This window comes from Aegilops tauschii, chromosome 3 (assembly GCF_002575655.3).
Source record: "Aegilops tauschii subsp. strangulata cultivar AL8/78 chromosome 3, Aet v6.0, whole genome shotgun sequence".
NCBI lineage: Eukaryota > Viridiplantae > Streptophyta > Magnoliopsida > Poales > Poaceae > Aegilops > Aegilops tauschii.
In genome coordinates, this window is record NC_053037.3 from 51,428,169 (window position 1) to 51,449,464 (window position 21,296).

The 21,296-nt window shown below is 47.0% G+C and overlaps 1 protein-coding gene and 3 non-coding genes across 4 annotated transcripts; 3 read left to right on the plus strand and 1 right to left on the minus strand.

Annotated features, from left to right (window-relative positions):
* Positions 1-7,619: 7,619 nt before the first annotated feature.
* On the plus strand, positions 7,620-7,691 carry TRNAC-GCA (transfer RNA cysteine (anticodon GCA)). Its single transcript has one exon. It is a non-coding gene; the product is annotated as a tRNA-Cys (tRNA).
* Positions 7,692-9,537: 1,846 nt separating this feature from the next.
* TRNAC-GCA (transfer RNA cysteine (anticodon GCA)) lies at positions 9,538-9,609 on the plus strand. The gene has a single exon. It is a non-coding gene; the product is annotated as a tRNA-Cys (tRNA).
* Positions 9,610-15,632: 6,023 nt separating this feature from the next.
* On the plus strand, positions 15,633-15,704 carry TRNAC-GCA (transfer RNA cysteine (anticodon GCA)). The gene has a single exon. It is a non-coding gene; the product is annotated as a tRNA-Cys (tRNA).
* Positions 15,705-16,738: 1,034 nt separating this feature from the next.
* Positions 16,739-20,514, minus strand: LOC109756938 (rhamnogalacturonan I rhamnosyltransferase 1). The gene is made up of 8 exons (XM_020315777.4): positions 19,912-20,514; positions 19,127-19,194; positions 18,947-19,035; positions 18,563-18,725; positions 18,175-18,464; positions 17,892-18,096; positions 17,651-17,808; positions 16,739-17,485 (listed from the first exon to the last, which is right to left on the minus strand). Exons 1-8 carry the CDS (start codon positions 20,156-20,158, stop codon positions 17,233-17,235), a joined length of 1,473 nt encoding a protein of 490 aa, XP_020171366.1. The 5' UTR covers positions 20,159-20,514; the 3' UTR covers positions 16,739-17,232.
* Between the last annotated feature and the right edge of the window lie 782 nt (positions 20,515-21,296).

The following is a 21,296-nucleotide window of genomic DNA, read 5'->3' on the forward strand; positions in this document are numbered from 1 at the left end:
TCTAGCAAGAACGTTTTCTTACCTACGTATGACCACAACGTGATTTGCCAATTTCTATTTACCCTTCATAAGGACCCTTTTCATCGAATCCGTTCCGACTAAAGTAGGAGAGACAGACACCGGCTAGCCACCTTATGCAACTAGTGCATGTCAATCGGTGGAACCTGTCTCACGTAAGCGTACGTGTAAGGTCGGTCCGGGCCGCTTCATCCTACAATGCCGCCGAAACAAGAAACGACTAGTAGCGGCAAGAAGAATTGGCAAACTCAACGCCCACAACTGCTTTGTGTTCTACTCGTGCATAGTAACTACGCATAGGCCTGGCTCATGATGCCACTGTTGGGAATCGTAGCATAATTTAAAATTTTCCTACGCTCACCAAGATGCATCTATGGAGTATACTAGCAACGAGGGGAAAGGAGTGCATCTACATACCCTTGTAGATCGCGAGCGGAAGCGTTCCAATGAACGTGGATGACGGAGTCGTACTCGCCGTGATCCAAATCACCGATGACCGAGTGCCGAACGGACGGCACCTCCGCGTTCAACACACGTACGGTGCAGCGACGTCTCCTCCTTCTTGATCCAGCAAGGGGGAAGGAGAGGTTGATGGAGATCCAGCAGCACGACGGCGTGGTGGTGGATGTAGCGGGTCTCGGCAGGGCTTCGCCGAGCTTCTGCGAGACGGAGAGGTGTAGCAGGGGAGGAGGGAGGCGCCCAAGGCTGTAGTTGTTGCTGCCCTCCCTCCCCCCTTTATATAGGCCCCCTGGGAGGGGGGGCGCCGGCCAGGATCCCATCTAGGGTGGGGGCGGCGGCCAAGGGGGGTGCCTTGCCCCCCAAGGCAAGTGGGAAGCCCCCCCACCCTAGGGTTCCCAACCCTAGGCACATGGGGGGAGGCCCATGGGGGGGCGCCCAGCCCACTAGGGGCTGGTTCCCTTCCCACTTCAGCCCACGGGGCCCTCCGGGATAGGTGGCCCCACCCGGTGGACCCCCGGGACCCTTCCGGTGGTCCCGGTACAATACCGGTAACCCCCGAAACTTTCCCGGTGGCCGAAACTTGACTTCCTATATATAATTCTTCACCTCCGGACCATTCCGGAACCTCTCGTGACGTCTGGGATCTCATCCGGGACTCCGAACAACTTTCGGGTTTCCGCATACACATATCTCTACAACCCTAGCGTCACCGAACCTTAAGTGTGTAGACCCTACGGGTTCGGGAGACATGCAGACATGACCGAGACGCCTCTCCGGTCAATAACCAACAGCGGGATCTGGATACCCATGTTGGCTCCCACATGTTCCACGATGATCTCATCGGATGAACCACGGTGTCGAGGATTCAATCAATCCCGTATGCAATACCCTTTGTCAATCGGTATGTTACTTGCCCGAGATTCGATCGTCGGTATCCCAATACCTTGTTCAATCTCGTTACCGGCAAGTCTCTTTACTCGTACCGCAATGCATGATCCCGTGACTAACGCCTTAGTCACATTGAGCTCATTATGATGATGCATTACCGAGTGGGCCCAGAGATACCTCTCCGTCACACGGAGTGACAAATCCCAGTCTCGATCCGTGCCAACCCAACAGACACTTTCGGAGATACCCGTAGTGCACCTTTATAGTCACCCAGTTACGTTGTGACGTTTGGCACACCCAAAGCACTCCTATGGTATCCGGGAGTTGCACGATCTCATGGTCTAAGGAAAAGATACTTGACATTGGAAAAGCTCTAGCAAACGAAACTACACGATCTTTTATGCTATGCTTAGGATTGGGTCCTGTCCATCACATCATTCTCCTAATGATGTGATCCCGTTATCAATGACATCCAATGTCCATAGTCAGGAAACCATGACTATCTGTTGATCAACGAGCTAGTCAACTAGAGGCTTACTAGGGACACGTTGTGGTCTATGTATTCACACATGTATTACGATTTCCGGACAATACAATTATAGCATGAATAATAGACAATTACCATGATCAAAGAAATATAATAATAACCATTTATTATTGCCTCTAGGGCATATTTCCAACATGGTCACTGGAAGCGGAACTGCCCCAAGTATTTGGTGGATAAGAAGGATGGCAAAGTGAACAAAGCTATATTTGATATACATGTTATTGATGTGTATTTTACTAGTGTTTATAGCAACCCCTCGGTATTTGATACTGGTTCAGTTGCTAAGAGTAGTAACTCGAAACAGGAGTTGCAGAATGAACAGAGACTAGTTAAGGGTGAAGTGACGATGTGTATTGGAAGTGGTTCCAAGATTGATATGATCATCATCGCACACTCCCTATACTTTCGGGATTAGTGTTGAACCTAACATAAATGTTATTTAGTGTTTGCGTTGAGCATAAATATGATTGGATCATGTTTATTTCAATACGGTTATTCATGTAAGTTAGAGAATAATTGTTGTTCTGTTTACATGAATAAAACCTTCTATGGTTATACACCCAATGAAAATGGTTTATTGGATCTCGATCGTAGTGATACACATTTTCATAATATTGAAGCCAAAATATGCAAAGTTAATAATGATAGTGCAACTTATTTGTGGCACTGCCGTTTAGGTCATAATGGTGTAAAGCGCATGAAGAAACTCCATGCTGGTGGACTTTTGGAATCACTTGATGCTTGTGAACCATGCCTCATGGGCAAGATGACTAAGACTCTGTTCTCCGGAACAATGGAGCAAGCAACTGACTTATTGGAAATAATACATACTGATGTATGCAATCCGATGAGTGTTGAGGCTCGCGGCGGGTATCGTTATTTTCTGACCTTCATAGATGATTTGAGCAGATATGGGTATATCTACTTGATGAAACACAAGTCTGAAACATTTGAAAAGTTCAAAGAATTTCAGAGGGAAGTGGAGAATCATCGTAACAAGAAAATAAAAGTTTCTACGATATGATTGCAGAGGTAAAATATTTGAGTTACGAGTTTGGCTTTCAGTTAAAACAATGTGAAATAGTCTCACTACTCACGCCACCTGGAACACCACAGTGTAATGGTGTGTCCGAACGTCATAACCATACTTTATTAGATATGATACGATCTATGATGTCTCTTACCGATTTACCACTATCGTTTTGGGGTTATGCATTAGAGACAGCTACATTCACGTTAAATAGGGCACTATCTAAATCCGTTGAGACGACACCGTATGAACTATGGTTTGGCAAGAAACCTAAGCTGTCGTTTCTTAAAAGTTTGAGGTTGCAATGCTTATGTGAAAAAGTTTCAACCTGATAAGCTCGAACCCAAATCGGAGAAGTGCGTCTTCATAGGATACCCAAAAGAAATGTTGGGTACACCTTCTATCACAGATCCGAAGGCAAGATATTCATTGCTGAGAATGGGTCCTTTCTAGAGAAGGAGTTTCTCTCGAAAGAAGTGAGTGGGAGGAAAGTAGAACTTGATGAGGTAACTGTACCTGCTCCCTTATTGGAAAGTAGTTCATCACAGAAATTTGTTCCTATGACTACTACACCAATTAGTGAGGAAGCTAATGATGATGATCATGTAACTTCAGATCAGGTTACTACCGAACCTCGTAGGTAAACCAGAGTGAGATCCGCACCAGAGTGATACGGTAATCCTGTTCTGGAGGTCATGTTACTTGACCATGACGAACCTACGAACTATAAGGAAGCGATGATGAGCCCAGATTCCGCGAAATGGCTTGAGGCCATGAAATCTGATATGAGATCCATGTATGAGAACAAAGTATGGACTTTAATTGACTTGCCCAATGATCGGCGAGCCATTGAGATTAAATGGATCTTCAAGAGGAAGATAGACGCTGATAGTAGTGTTACTATCTACAAAGCTAGAATTGTCACAAAAGGTTTTCAACAAGTTCAAGGTGTTGACTACGATGAGAGTTTCTCACTCGTATCTATGCTTAAGTCTGTCCGAATCATGTTAGCAATTGCCGCATTTTATGAAATCTGGCAAATGGATAAACAAAACTGCATTCCTTAATGAATTTATTAAAGAAGAGTTGTATATGATGCAACCGGAAGGTTTTGTCAATCCTAAAGGTGCTAACAAAATATGCAAGATAGCGATCCATCTATGGACTAGTGCAAGCATCTCGGAGTTGGCATATACGCTTTGATAAGTTGATCAAAGCATATAGTTTTATACAGACTTGCGGTGAAGCCTGTACTTACAAGAAAGTGAGTGAGAGCACTACAGCATTTCTGATAAGTATATGTGAATGACATATTGTTGACCGGAAATAATGTAGAACTATTCTGCAAAGCATAAAGGAGTGTTTGAAAGGAGTTTTTCAAAGAAAGACCTCGGTGAAGCTGCTTACATATTGAGCATCAAGATCTATAGAGATAGATCAAGACGCTTGATAAGTTTTTCAATGAGTACATACCTTGACAAGATTTTGAAGTAGTTCAAAATGGAACAGTCAAAGAAAGAGTTCTTGCCTGTGTTACAAGGTGTGAAATTGAGTAAGACTCAAAGCCCGACCACGGCAGAAGATAGAAAGAGAATGAAAGTCATTCCCTATGCCTTGGCCATAGGTTCTATAAAGTATGCCATGCTATGTGCCACATCTATTGTATACCCTACACTGATTTTGGCAAGGGAGTACAATAGTGATCTCGGAGTAGATCACTGGACAGCGGTCAAAATTATCCTTAGTGGAATAACGATATGTTTCTCGATTATGGAGGTGACAAAAAGGTTCGTCGTAAAGGGTTACGTCGATGCAAATTTTGACACTGATCCAGATGACTCTAAGTCTCAATCTGGATACATATTGAAAGTGGGAGCAATTAGCTAGAGTAGCTCTGTGCAGAGCATTGTTGACATAGAAATTAGCAAAATACAGACGGATCTGAATGTGGCAGACCCATTGACTAAACTTCTCTCACAAGAAAAGCATGATCACACCTTAGTACTCTTTGGGTGTTAATCACATAGCGATGTGAACTAGATTATTGACTCTAGTAAACCCTTTGGGTGTAGGTCACATGACGATGTGAACTATGGGTGTTAATCACATGGTGATGTGAACTATTGGTATTAAATCACATGGTGATGTGAACTAGATTATTGACTCTAGTGCAAGTGGGAGACTGAAGGAGATATGCCCTAGAGGCAATAATAAAGTTATTATTTATTTCCTTATATCATGATAAATGTTTATTATTCATGCTAGAATTGTATTAACCGGAAACATAATACATGTGTGAATACATAAACAAACAGAGTGTCACTAGTATGCCTCTACTTGACTAGCTCGTTAATTAAAGATGGTTATGTTTCCTAACCATAGACATGCGTTGTCATTTGATTAACGGGATCACATCATTAGGAGAATGATGTGATTGACTTGACCCATTCCGTTAGCTTAGCACTTGATCGTTTAGTATGTTGCTATTGCTTTCTTCATGACTTATACATGTTCCTATGACTATGAGATTATGCAACTCCCGTTTACCGGAGGAACACTTTGTGTGCTACCAAACGTCACAACGTAACTGGGTGATTATAAAGGTGCTCTACATGTGTCTTCGAAAGGTACTTGTTGGGTTGGCGTATTTCGAGATTAGGATTTGTCACTCCGATTGTCGGAGAGGTATATCTGGGCCCACTCAGTAATGCACATCACTATAAGCCTTGCAAGCATTGTAACTAATGAGTTAGTTGCGGGATGATGTATTACGGAACGAGTAAAGAGACTTGCCGGTAACGAGATTGAACTAGGTATTGAGATACCGACGATCGAATCTCGGGCAAGTAACATACCAATGACAAAGGGAACAACGTATGTTATTATGCGGTTTGACCGATAAAGATCTTCGTGGAATATGTGGGAGCCAATATGAGCATCCAGGTTCCGCTATTGGTTATTGACCGGAGACGTGTCTCGGTCATTTCTACATTGTTCTCGAACCCGTAGGGTCAGCACGCTTAAAGTTCGATGACGGTTATATTATGAGTTTATGTGTTTTGATGTACCGAAGGTAGTTCGGAGTCCCGGATGAGATCGGGGACATGACGAGGAGTCTCGAAATGGTTGAGACGTAAAGATCGATATATTGGACGACTATATTCGGACTCGGAAAGGTTCCGAGTGATTCGGATATTTTTCGGAGTACCGGAGAGTTACGGGAATTCGCCGGGGAGTATATGAGCCTTATTGGGCTTTAGGGGAAAGAGAGAGGAGAGGCTGCGCGCCCCCCAAGGTCTAGTCCGAATTGGACTAGGGGAGGGGCTGCGCCCCCTCCTTCCTTCTCTTCTCTCTCCCCTTTCCTTGACTCCTACCCCTACTACTTGGAAGGGGGGAATCCTACTCCCGGTGGGAGTAGGACTCCTCCTAGGGCGCGCCATAGAGATGGCCGGGCCCTCCCCTCCTCCACTCCTTTATATACGGGGAGGGGGCACCCCTTGGAGACACAACAATTGATCATTGATCTTTTAGCCGTGTGCGGTGCCCCCCTCCACCATAATCCACCTGCGTCATATCGTAGCGGTGCTTAGGCGAAGCCCTGCGTCGGTAGAACATCATCATCGTCACCACGCCGTCGTGCCGACGGAACTCTCCCTCAAAGCTCGGCTGGATCGGAGTTCGAGGGACGTCATCGAGTTGAACGTGTGCTGAACTCGGAGGTGACGTGCGTTCGGTACTTGATCGGTCGGATCGTGAAGACGTACGACTACATCAACCGTGTTGTGCTAACGCTTCCGCTTTCGGTCTACGAGGGTACATGGACACACTCTCCCCTCTCGTTGCTATGCATCACCATGATCTTACGCGTGCGTAGGAAATATTTGAAATTACTACGTTCCCGAACAGGCCCATCGAACAACTTAGTCGTACACCTGCTCCTGCTTGATGTGTGTGGCAATGGGCTTGCGATGAGCCATTGAGCAGAGTGGAGTGGTGGAGGGAGAGGCATCGTATAGCTGGCGGGCGCGCCCGCAGGAACGGGCGCCATTAATGCATAGTTGGGAAGAGAAATGGCAGAGAGTAGGTGTTAGAGGGCGCATTTATGGGTGAAAAACACAGCCACAACATTGGTATGGGCACGAAAGGGAGGGGAAGAACGGTATGAAAGTTTCCTTCCTCGTGGCCGGTTGGGTTTGGAGCTTGCTCCATATTAGCACTCCTAACCTTCAAATTTGAAGGTTTGTGGGCTCGATTTGGAACGACCTCCAAAAATTACGGAGATTGGAACTGCATTGTGACTCTGCTAGTCATATTTTTTTGGCTCTTGGTTGGTTGTCTCCGATAAAATCGGAGTGGCTTGCTCAGGGAGAGGTGACGATGATGACACCTTGTAGGCATCCTCGACAGTGTCTCTCTTTTCAGCGGTGTGTGTGGGTCGGTAGCCAGGTCAGTCGGAATGCCCTATCTTGGGGGCATGTTGTAACGATTTTCCGTAAATTAACCGAGAAAACTCTCTTTCTTTTTTAATAATAAATCGAGATCCTCTAGAGCAGACTTAAAAATAGAAAAAACGCACGCGCGTGCACACACCCCCCCCCCCCCCCCTCCCCATGCGGCGCACACACAATCTCACAAGGTCAGCTAATATGTTTATAATTGAACTTTTTTAATCAAATTGGGTCCATAGCTCAGTGGTAGAGCAATTGACTGCAGATCAATAGGTCATCGGTTCGAACCCGGTTGGGCCCTCCCTAATTCTCATTTTATTTTTATCACATAAACATTATATGGTCATGTGGTACTTTTTTTGTAGAATATAGGAGTATATTTTATTTTTTGTTTAAAGTGGAATCCAAAATGCATTTTGAAACACGCTTAATTTATTTTTTGTTCTAATCTCACTTCTTTAAATAAACATTATATGGTCATGTAGTATTCTTTTCGTAGAATATATCTTGTTTTCTATTTTTCTTTGAAGTTTCACTTCAAAATGCATCTGAAACACGCTTAATTCGTTATTAGAAATCCGGTCAATTAGAGCACGAGCAATGTAAGTTCAGTAAAAAATAAATACTACTACCTTCATTCCTAAATATAAGTCTTTTTAGATATTTCAATATGAACTATATACGGAGCAAAATGACTTTTTTTTAAAAAAAGGAGGTTAAGACCCCGGCCTCTGCATCAATCGATGCATGCAGCAAAATGAGTGAAAATACACTCTAAACTATGTCTATATATATCCGTATGTAGTACATATTGAAATATCTAAAAAGACTTATATTTAGGAACGGATGGAGTAGATTCATGTCTAAGAAAATAATTATGCGGCGATTAAGCCAATGGTAGGAGCATCTACGGGCGGGCATAAGTTGGAACCTGGTTCTAGTAAGAGAACCGAGTCTAGCCATTTTCCCGTAGCCCATGTAGTATTCTATACTTGTTTTAGCACAAGTTTCTTTGGTTGTGAGATTTCTTATCACTAGGTATTGACCAACGTTGGTCATGTTCTTGTGCTTCTTTTATCAGCGTTGAATGACTCCAACAACATTATGACTTTGACAGCTATCCTAGTGTAATTGCTTTTTTGGCGGAATATCCTAGTGTAATTGTTGAGGCAATAAAGTTAAGCATTCACTCGCAAAAAAAGTTAAAATACTAACAGTGTGCCTACAGTGCTCCGACCCTAGTCTTTGTTAGATCCATCGCTCGATGTGAGGGTCTTGGTATGTCTTTCTTGAATAAGCCGTGTTTTGTAAGTGTTTCGACTCGGTTTTCCTTATAAGCTGATCGAACTTTGCCTATCTTCAATGAATTGCACGAGCACCCTTGCCATACGAGGGAGGTTCCAAAAGGAACGCACAAAACCAAACTCTGCAACTAGGGCCTCTTTGATTCACAGGAATCTCAAAATGAAGAAATAGGGTGTCATATCCTCTTGTATCCTACAGGATAACAAAACTACAGGAATATGGATGAAAGAATGTTAGATGATAGCACATGGAAAACAAAGGAATTCTACCAAGGTTTGAGTGGATAGAAAATTTTCTCCAAACCTATGGAAAAATTGCTAAGGAGTCCAATTCTGCGAATCAAACGACCTCCGTTTGAAAAAAAATCTAAGTGTTAAATTCCTCCAGATTTTTAAAAAAAATTCTATTGAATCAAAGGAGCCCTTAGTACTCCTTTAGTTTTGTACCTAATCCAAAAGAAAACATCTCTCCAAGTTTTCCGACCAAACACAGAATGATGCCCAGGTGAACAAGTTTGGTCCACCGAGACTACATCAAACCAAATCTCTAGCAGAAAATGACTGGGACAATACTGCCACCGCACTGTGCCACCCACTCAGATAGGGATTTCAGATTAACCAAAAGAAAAGTTACACGAGATCAGCTGATACGTTTGTACTAATTGCAGGTCAATGTGTAGAGCAAGGACAGCAACCAGAACATCGGCGTTTGCTTATACGCACACTGTTCAGTAAAAGAAGAATACATTCCAGGAATTAGTTGCTGCAAAGAAGTAAAATCAATCATACTATCGTTGAGAACTTCACAATTACTAATAAGTAATTAATTAATTTTAACAAATTGGGTCCATAGCTCAGTGGTAGAGCAATTGACTGCAGATCAATAGGTCACTGGTTCGAACCCTGTTGGGCCCTTATTTTTGTTTCTCTTCTTTTATTTATTTTGATAACTCTCGCTTCTTCAAATAGACATGATAATGATCTTCTTTTTGTAGAGTATCTCTTGTTTTTTGTCTCAATTCTTCAAATGAACATGATATGGTCATGCGTTCATTCTTTTGGCCCGCGGCTCCTTAATATGTGTTGAACATGTGTACATGTACGTAGGTCCGGGTTCTGTATACAGTACCTGTAGTATTTGTCTCCCTCTGTATGTACCGGTCGCACCCCTTGCACCTATATATATGTGCCTAGTGCACGATCAATCAATTATCGATGCACCAAATCATTCTCTACATGGTATTTATCGCAAGTCGATCTTCCAGCTTCCGCTAACCCTAGCCGCCGCCTCGGGCCGCCGCCACCGCCGCCACCGCCGCCGCCGCCGCCACCACCCCTCCTCCCCGCGCGCCGCCTTCCCACCGCGCGCCTTCCCCTCCATGCCGCGCCGCCCCTTCCCGCCGCGCCGCCTACCTCCCGCCGCCTCCCTCCCCACGATCTCCTCGCCATGTCATCCAACGCCTCCACCTACTCCAACCCCTTCGCCGTCGACCCTGCCGAGATCCACGACATCAACGTTCATGCACGCGTCCCCGTGATCCTCGACGCCTCCAACTTCACGTACTTCGCGTGGAAGACGTACTTCACGCTGCTCTTCCGCGAGAACAATCTCGTGGATCACGTGGATGGCACCGTGGACTCTCGCGCCATGGTGGACGACGCCGAGTGGACCGCGATCGACGCCACGATCATCCGGTGGTTCTTCACCACCATCTCCAAGGACTTGTTCCACACCGTCGTGAGCGCCGGCGACGACGCCCGCGCCCTGTGGGTCAAGCTGAACGGCCTCTTCACCGACAACAAGCTTCAGCGCCGCGTTTTTTTGCAGCAGGAATTTTTTGACTGTCACCAGGATGAACAGTCCATTGATGACTACTGCCGCCGCCTGAAGACGTTGGCGGATGAGCTCCGTGACATTGGAGCCAAGGTGGACGACGACCTCCTCCTCAGCACGCTCACGGCCGGCCTCAACGAGGACTTCGGCAACGCCGCCTCTAACCTCACCTTGATGCCGGAGCCCTCCTTCCCCAAGTTTGTGGCGTACTTGAGGTTGGAGGAGCGCCGGATGAAGGGGGTCAAGAAGCGTGTGCAGCACCACGCCCTCGCCGCCGGCACCTCCCGCGGCGCCCCTCCACCGACCGCCCCACCCGCGCCGCGCCAGCAGCCGCCGCCACCAGCGCCTCTGGGGTACTTCCCCCTCCCGCCCGCGCCTCCCGCCCCTCCCGCTGCCCCCCAGCAGCCGGGTGGCGGGCGCCGCGGCAACCGCCGCGGGGGCGGCCGCAAGCAGCAACAGGCGCCGGGGGGGCCTCGTCAGCAGCAGCAGCAGGTGACTCCCCCATGGACGTACGGCACCAACCCGTGGACCGGCGTCGTCCACGCGTACTCCATGCCGGTCCCTCGGGCTTCGGCTCCGGGCATCCTTGGGCCCCGCCCGGCGGGTCACCAGGCCCTCTTCGCCGCGCAGAACGCCGCTCCCTACAGCGGCTATGGTGCCCCCCCCCCCCCCGCCGGCGCCCGCCTACGGGTCCACGCCGGCCTATGGCGCCGCCGCCGCGCGGGGGCTGCTCCCGCGCCGGCCTACGGAGGGTGCTACCCTCCTCAGGTGCCGCCGCCGTGGGACCCGGCCTTGCTCGCTGCACTGCACTCCGCCCCGTCACCGAGCTCCTATGGTGGCGGTGGTGACTGGTACATGGACTCGGGCGCCACTGCTCACATGACTGCTCATCCCGGTAACCTCACATCTGCCACTCCCGTTCATACTCCCACCCATATCACCGTTGGTAACGGTTCCTCCCTACCCATTACTCACGTCGGTCATATGTCTTTTCCTTCTACTTCCACTCCTATGCATATGTCTAATGTTCTTGTGTCTCCTGACTTAGTCACTAATCTTGTTTCCGTTCGTCGCCTTGCTCGTGAGAATCCTATAACTGTTGAATTTGACGATATCGGTTTTTCTGTGAAGGACGCCCGTACACGGATGGTGCTCCACCGATGTGATAGCCCGGACGAGCTTTATCCAGTGCATCCCTCCGGCGCCACCACCACCCGTCGCCCCGCCGCCTTCGCCACCAGTGTCGATCTTTGGCATGCCTGTCTCGGTCATCCCAACTCCACCATTATGCGTCAGATTCTTCAGAGTTTTTCCTTCTCATGTAATAAGGTCGACGATCACACTTGTGAGGCTTGCCGTCTTGGCAAGCACGTTCGTCTTCCCTTTAGCAAGTCTACAAACATTTCCACCTTTCCGTTTCAGTTATTGCATAGTGATGTTTGGACGTCCCCGGTTGCTAGCAACACGGGCTATTTATACTATTTGGTGATATTGGATAATTTTACTCATTATGTGTGGACCTTCCCTCTCCGTTGCAAGTCCGACGCTCTTGCCACACTCACCGCTTTTTATTCATATGTCACCATACAGTTCGGTCGTCCCATTCTCGCCTTGCAAACTGACAACGGCAAGGAGTTTGACAACGTTGCCGTCCGCAATTTACTTGCGTCCCACGGCACCATCTTCCGCCTCACCTGCCCCTACACGTCTCAGCAGAATGGTCGCGCCGAGCGCGTCCTTCGCACGCTTAATGACTGTGTCCGCACGTTGCTCTTCCACTCCTACGTGCATGCTCGGTTCTGGGCGGATGCGCTCGTGACCGCTAGCCTCCTCATTAACATTCGCCCCTGTCGTTCCCGCTGGAACTACACCCCTCACCAGCTCCTCTTCGGTGCGGTTCCATCTTATGATGGTCTTCGCATTTTCGGGTGTCTCTGTTATCCTAGCACCGCGTCCACTGCTCCTCACAAACTCGCGCCCCGTTCACTCCCTTGCATCTTCCTTGGCTATCCTCCCAACACCAAAGGTTACCGGTGCTATGATCCAGTCTCCCACCGCGTTTTCACTTCGCGGCATGTGTATTTTGATGAGCTCGTGTTCCCGTTTCAGCATGTACCATCACCTTCGGAGTCTTCTGGTGGACCACCCAGCTGCGCCCCGGGTTCGGCCCTGCCCGCGCTCCCCGCGCCGGCGGCCCCTGGCATTGCGGCCCCTGCAGCGGCCCCCGACGCAGCGGCCTCCTTGGTCGCCCCCGCCGGGGCCCCCCGTCGCCATGGCTCCCTCGTCGGCTCCCGTCGCCGCGGCCGCACCCCTCACCGGTGTGGTCACTCGGGCTCGGACTGCTACCTCGACGCCGTCCCCGCTCCCCACCTCCGCTCGCGCAGCCCTTCGGGATCCGAACTGGCTAGCTGCGATGCGTGAGGAGTTTGACGCCCTGCAGCGCAATCGTACGTGGCAGCTTGTCTCGCGGCCACCCCGTGCCAATGTCATCACTGGCAAGTGGGTCTTCCGCCACAAGACTCGCCCCGACGGTTCTCTCGAGCGCTACAAGGCGCGTTGGGTGGTGCGCGGCTTTCGCCAGCGCGCCGGCGTGGACTTCACCGACACCTTCGCCCCGGTCGTTAAACCGGGCACGATTCACGCTGTTCTCCAGCTTGCTGTTTCTCGCGCTTGGCCTGTCCACCAGCTCGATGTGTCTAATGCTTTCTTGCATGGCCATCTCGACGAGCAGGTGTTCTGTCAGCAGCCGACTGGTTTCGTCGACACCGACTATCCGGACCACGTGTGCTTGCTCTCCCGTTCTCTCTACCGGTTGAAGCAGGCACCTCGGGCCTAGTACCAGCGGATCGCGGCCTTCCTTCAGCAACAGGGGTTCCGGTCCACACGGTCCGATGCCTCCCTGTTTGTCTACCACCAGGGCCCCGCCACCGCGTATCTCCTACTGTACGTCGACGACATCATCCTGGCTGCGTCCTCGCCAGCGCTTCTTCAGCAGATCACAGCTCGCCTCGGCACAGAGTTCGCCCTCAAGGACTTGGGGGCTCTCCACTACTTCCTCAGCATTGAGGTAGTGCGCCGAGCTACTGGCTTCTTCCTGCACCAGCAGAAGTACGCCTACGAGCTTCTGGAGCGAGCGGGCATGCTTAACTGCAAGCCTGCTTCCACGCCTGTCGATACGAAGGCTAAGGTGTCCGCCGTCGAGGGCTCTCCGGCGTCCGACGCTCCCTTCTACCGCTCCATCGTCGGTGCGCTTCAGTACCTCACACTGACGCGTCCGGACATTCAGTATGCTGTCCAGCAGGTGTGCCTTCACATGCATGCTCCTCGTGACACCCATTGGGCTCTCGTGAAACGTATACTTCGGTACATACGTGGCACCACAGCCGTGGGTCTCACCCTGACGGCCTCGCCAGACACCAGCCTTGTCGCCTACTCCGACGCCAACTGGGCTGGGTGTCCCGACACTCGACGCTCCACTTTCGGCTACTGCGTCTACCTCGGACCCTCTCTGATTTCGTGGTCGTCTAAACGACAACCCACGGTCTCACGATCGAGCGCCGAGGCCGAGTATCGGGCCGTGGCTAACGCCGTCGCGGAGTGTTCCTGGCTACGACAGCTACTTCAGGAGTTGCTATGTGAGGTCACCAAGGTGACGCTCGTCTACTGTGATAACGTCTCCGCAGTGTACCTCGCTACCAACCCTGTCCATCACCGACGGACGAAGCACATTGAGCTCGACATCCACTTCGTCCGGGAGCACGTCGCACTTGGTCGTGTTCGTGTTCTCCATGTGCCCACCGATCAGCAGTTCGCCGATGTGATGACGAAGGGACTACCCACCTCGACTTTCGAGGGCTTTCGGTCCAGTCTTTGTGTCACCGGCGACGCTTCGACTGCGGGGGGGTGTTGAACATGTGTACATGTACGTAGGTCCGGGTTCTGTATGCAATACCTGTAGTATCTGATTCCCTCTGTATGTACGTGTATCTTAGGAGACAAGATACCGGTCGCACCCCTTGTACCTATATATATGTGTCTAGTGCACGATCAATCAATTATCGATGCACCAAATCATTCTCTACAATATGCATTCAAAACATGCTTCAATCATTATTGAAAATCCACTTGCGAGGAACCTTTTTGGAGTATATTAGAACATGTGCAATGTGAGTCAACTCCGTGGTAGAGCAATTGACTGCGGATCAATAGGTCACCGGTTCGAACCCGGTTGGGCCCTTGCAAAATCTAGCACTTTTCCCCTGCAAAAAAAAAAAACTCCAAGAAAAATAGTTCTAGACTCCGAACCAAAAAAATTAATGAATTGTGCAACAATCGAGCTGAAGGTAGAGATATCTAGGTTGGGCGAGTTGAAATCTAGTTCTGATCGTAGAACATTTAACTTTTTTTTTTTCATTAGCACCTGCATGATGAAATGGCTTCAGCACAAGTTCAGTTGCTCCTAAGATCTCTAAAGCACCAAATTTTGATTATGAAGGTTCCTCGCAGGGCAGGAAGATAAAGAAACATAAGAGCATGATGTTTCTTTATCTTCCTGTCAGTGTCGGAAGACTTTGAGTTACACTCATTAATTCAAATCAGATATCTAGCAGAAAATGACTGCGACGATACCAAAGCCGGAAGAAAAGACTAGACTGGAATACACTGGCCTAGGGATTTCAGAAGAACAAAAAATAAGCTGCACATAAGTTCAGCTGATTGGTCAATGTGCAGAAGGATGTGCTCTCTTATAGTACAGCAGCCACAGCATCGGCGTTCGCTTATATTCATATGAGCTGTTCAATAAAACAAGAATACACCCCCATGAATCAGTTGCTGGAAAGAAAGTAAAATCAATTAATCATAGTATTATCTTTGAGGGTTTGACCCTAATCCATAACAAGTAATGTTTGTCATTCCGTGTGAGCTGAAATTTCGTAATGGCTTCGGTGACTAGTACAAGAAAAACATCAGAGGAAACTACTCGTAAAAAATATTAACACTCGTGAACTTCGACTTACCCACGATCAGAGTCAGTGCCCTAAACAAAGAGAAGGGGGCGTGGAGGATGAATCGAAAGTGGAAACAAAAATGTTTTAAGCAAAAGGGGTCCATAGCTCAGTGGTAGAGCAATTGACTGCAGATCAATAGGTCACCGGTTCGAACCCGGTTGGGCCCTTGCATTGTTTTCATTTTTGTTCTTGCTTTCTTCAAATGAAAATAGCAATGATCTTACCCACCAACTTTATTCATCATTTTCATCTCTTATTGTCAACAACGATGCAGTATTTTTTATGAACAAGCTGGAAAAACATTTCATGGTCATACAATCTTCTTGTAGCAAATACCACTTACGTTCATAACACATATTTGAATTAAATAAGTCTCATCTAACTGACATTGTTATAAAAAAATCAATCAAGCATAAAAAAAAGGTTCTCACGAATCTCCACGTAAAAATGAAATAGCATAGGAGTTAGATAAGACTTTGTTAATTCTCATCAAACAAGTACTAGCAAATCTGTTTGAAATTCATCTGTTTTAAGTCAGCATTTGATGTATACTAGACTTATTTATCTCCCCCGCTGAAGACTTGTTGATTTTGTTACAGCACGTCGTCAGATGTTTTATAAGCAAGGACATATAAGAAGTGGAAAACCTAGCAGCGATCATCGAGAGATCCTGGCGCGATGAACTATGCCGTGTTGTGCTTACCTTATAGTCTACCGTTGAAAATTTAGCCGTAAAAGTAGTGAAAGATTTAAACAGACACTAAAAAGAGGAAACCAAGTTCAGACTTGTTCACAGAAAATACCAAACGATTCTAGAGCATTTTCTTTTCAAACCAAGCACAAGATGATCTCCATGCCAACATGTTTGTGCAGCCGCTTACACTAAACAAAATCTCTAGGACACATCACCAAAGTCCAAAACTTGCACGGACGAAACACGGCATTGGATTGCACCACTTATCTAGGGATTTCAGAGGAACAAAAAAGATAGATATGCATGAGATCAGCTGGTTCCTTTGCAGTTGCAGGTCAGCTGATTCCTTCACGGTTGCAGGTCAGATACCCAGAAGCAAGGACAACAGCCACATTGGCGAAGTTTGCATACAGTTCAACAAAGTAATAACACACTCAATGACCCAGTTGTTGGAAAGAAATAAAATGGATCATCTTATCTTGGAGCCCCTCCAGCTCCAGGTTAATGTTTATCAGAACATTTTCTGTATGACCTGAAATTTCATAATGGCTTTGGTAACCAGTACAAAAGAACATTGGAAGAAAACTCCTCATAGTCAAAATTAACACTCATGAACTTTGACATACCCATGATAAGAGTCAGAGCCCTAAACAAAGAGAAGGGGGCATGGAGAGTGAAATGAAACGGATTTTTCTTTTTTTGGATAAAAGAAAATGAAATACAACAATAACTGAAAGTGGCAATCGAGCAGAGCAGAATGGCTGCTCATGTGGCGTCTCTTCTCTCCGAACTCGGATGCCTTGAATTTCTTCCTCAGCTTTATTCTGTTATGGAATCTGGTTATAGACACTCGACGTGTAGGTCTGCTTGTACCTAAAGTGAATAATCAGTAGTAAGCAGGAGGAACTTGGGTCAGCTGTACAAAGTCATGGTGTCACCGGGTTAACGCTATGCTATCAGGTCAGCATCAATACTCATTTGCAATGCTTTTCCGGGTATCATCAGGAAACATCTCTTAATCTCCCCATGGAACTGGAACCGACGCATTCTTGGGGATTAGCATAGAAATAGTCCTCTTCCTTGGGCCGGCCAGGGATGGCTCTTCTGTCTGTGGGTTGGCCCATGCGATACTGGTGCGCCTCCTTTACAGCAGCAGAGAATTCATCCCAGGACAATGAACCTCCTTGGAAATGATCCAAAAGTTCAACAAGTTTTGTCCTGTCCAATAAGATGGTCTTGCGAAAGCCACTATACCTAAAACGGAACAGCCAAAAGGTTCATCAGCATAGCCCCAAAGTAGTTCTGTTGCCATTAGAAAGTAGACCAACTTATGTTTGTTTCTAATAATCAAAAGAGCACACAAACTCAAACATCTCTTAACTAATGTAAACATTAATGACATATTACGGAGAAGCCAACCTGCGGTGACCTTCGACAACTCTTGCCATATTTCCATCATAACTGGGGATGAAAACATTGCTTGCTATCGAAACCATGTAGTCCAGTGCTGCCATCTGGGTCGAATGGTTCTGGAATGGCCACAATTCATCGGAAGATAACAGTTTTTCCTTTCTAACCTATTATTAGACAAAGCTGAGAAAATGAACACTTGTCTCAGAGAACATTGTAAATGAAAATAGTAAAAGGAAGAAGCACTCACCAAATTCGGATAGGCAGCCTTAAGAGCAGCCAACCGTCTTTCACCACCATAGATTTCACCAGAGGCAATATATATCAACGTATCCTTTGAAAATCCTAGAGCTTTAAGCACTAGAGCAATTTCCTCAGGTGTGAGGGGGCAAAGTCCCTGAAGCCTCTTGGATTCAGAATCGATTTCCTTTTCTTTCCACCATGGATATGCATATCTATAGTTCATACGTGATCAGTTGGTCCCTACTGAAGCAGCACATCTATAACACCAAGTAGTAATGCAAAATACGAACCTCATTCTGGTCAGCTCCTCGGTTTCTTTATCAGAACAGCCATGCGTGCAGCCTGAAAATGAGAGCATGTCCATTTCATAACGCAAGTGAAGCACAACAAATTCCCCACTTCGCTGAAGGGTGGAGATAAGTTTTCTGCCGAGGGCCTCAATCTGTGGAGTGAATCTCAGAGCCTCAAAGTTGACACGGCAGCGCAGCATTTGGAGATGGACAGGAATGCCATTGTTTGATAGCCGGGCATCCGTTTTATTGAAATGGATCACCTTGTGCTTCCTTGCAAGAGGTAATACCTGCAGCAGAGAAGCTTTCAGGTCCACATGATTAATGAGATTTCCTAACTTTTTTATCACTGCTAAATGCAGCGTGCAGTAAGACAGACATTATTTACCCGCTTTAGGTAATACGTATCGTTTGACCAGCTGATAGGAGGCATCGAATAAAGTCTTCTCCTAGTTTTTAGCTGGAGTTTCAATGGTAGTGCTTTGACAATTTTTAGTTCGTCTCTTAACGAATTAATGAAGTGGTTCACATCAAATATATCTCCAAAATCACTGCAAAGTCAAAATAACAAACTTATTTTGTAATTAATCAACAAACAATCATGAACATATTTAACACGAAAAAAGATCCTATTTTACTCTTGAGATAAGGGGATGAATGACATTTACAATAGCACAAGATAATAGCACATGTTTACATGTTTCCAGAAGTAATTTTGGACAAACAGCTCGTGTTTGATGTCATAGAAACAATGTTATATGGAAAATTATACCTTGGATCAGCCCAGAAAGACCTTTTATCCAGTTCAGGGAGCACTAATGTTAGATTCAGACGGCGTGCTATGGTCACCATATCACATATCTGCAGCACACCATTTCATAAGAAAATTACAATCGCGGCATGTACCCAAACTACGGAGCAAAAAATAATCTATTCTAGCTAAGGTACAAACCCCGGCTCGCATTTGATTAAGGCCTCCGTTGCAAGTCACTAGCAGATAGCCATTGCTTCTATAGACTCCTGCATAAAAAAACAAGACCCTAATCAGCACCAATACGGCAGTGCCAACAAAAGGACTGAGACAACAAGATATGTCAAATGTCATTGTTTGGTGACTTTGTAACAAACGATGTCAGTGAGGCTGTATGCATCAATGAACAATGATGGAGGTAATAAAAGCTTCCATTATAAATAAATAAAAATGCATCACTGGATGGATGTTGCTTGCGTGTTGCGAAATACTCTGTATCATTTGTTAATTTTTAGCAACATAAAGCAGCAAAGGTTCATCTTAATCAGAGGCCGGAGCTAGCTCGGCACATCGAGAGGGCCTCACGATCGGATGTTCCAGTGATGTCATGCTCAAATCAGCTCTCAAGATAGAATATGAGCAGCACAGGAAAGGAAATGAAGATTGAGGTATGAACACACATTCAGGTCCAGGTTCAGAACAGCGTCTACTAAGAAGCGACCGCAAATTCAGAACGTTTGCAGTTGCAGCCCCAATGCAACCTGGAGATCCCAAGATTGCACAAAATTGGCCTCAGAGTCGCCATTTCGAGCTTGCAATCGAGCCGAATCGCCGGGAGAGACGGCGCCGTTGACCACCAAACTGCCGCGTTTGACTCGAGCTCCGCCCAAATCCGGGAACCACCAGCTCGCCCAGATCGCGCGGACTAAATTCCACGGAAGGGAAGGGAGCAAGAGGAAGAGGAGGAAGAAGAAGAGAGCACTTACTCCTGGGCACGAGCGCCGGAGGGGAGAGCCGCGCGGCGACCCGGTCCTCGCCGGCGAGCGCGGCCAGGCCGGCCGAGGCGCCCCCGGAGCCGGAGCCGCCCCAGCAGTCCGCGAAGACCCTGGGGCGCCAGAGGCCGGTGATGGACGCCAGCTGCAGGACCGCCGTCCACATCACCGCGCTGGCCACCGCCCGCATGGCCCACCGCCACACCCGCCTCCGCCGCGCCGCCGCCACCGCCACGACCATCTCCCCACCCCCTCCCCCGCCGCACGCACCGCTTCTTTCTCCCGACCCCTACGCCCTCGCCTCTCTCACCTCCACCTAACCGCCACCTAGTACCACGACCACTGCTGCTACCACCAGCGGCGGGAGGCGAAGGATTAGAGCGGGAGGCGACGGTGTTTATGGGGGGATTAACTACGCCGTCGGGAGCCAGTAATGGCCGCCGTGATTAGTTTAGAACGGCAGCCATTAATAGTCGTTGCAATTGCGAAAAGCTTCGAGCTTTTCGTAGGAAGAAGAGAAGAGATCGAGGAGGAAATGGGACAGAGAGAGAGAGAGAGAGAGGCGGGTAGGCAGGACGTTAGCATTTGGAGGATACCGGAGGGCCTCCTTCGGTTGGTGGTGGACTAGTGAGTGCTAACCCTGAAACGCGGCAATTAATATTCTAATTTGATTATTGAAAAAAATTCTTCGGCTCCTTCGAAATGATGAAATCTCTGAGATAGATAAGTAGAAATTTGATCATTAATTTGTGGTCAGCTAAAATATACATGGGAACTAATAAAACCAAGTCTTGGATAAGTACTTCTCAGAATAAATCCGCCTATTTTAATTTAGAAGTGTCTAATATAAAATTATAGATATACCTAAGATGCAACTTTGATCATTTATTCATACTACAATATTCCTAGTAAAATGCATAGGTTCTAATAAATTACGTACTACATATTGGTATTCCTTGATCATATGCAAGTACTTTTATTAAACATGACAATTAACCGATTAATTATTTTCAATATTTAATTGTTTATTAAAGTTGGCAACCAATTAATTGTTGTCAATCTTTCTTCGGTTGCTTCGAAATGCTTGAGATCATCAAAATGCAAATTTGATCATTAATTTGTTCTCCACAATATATCTATGGCATCTAATCAAAGTACAGATAAAGTAATTTTCAAGATAATTTTTCCTACTACTTAATTTGGAAGTATCTTATCTTTAATTTACAAGTAGTGGCCAAAATTGGAAAAGCTACATGTGTTCAACATGTGAGCTTTTAACCATTCTTTGGTCATTGCTCGTTAGGCGTATCCCCTTTTCCTTGTTGTTGTACAAACTACTCTCTCTGTTTCAAAATAAATGTCGTGGTTTTAGCTCAAGT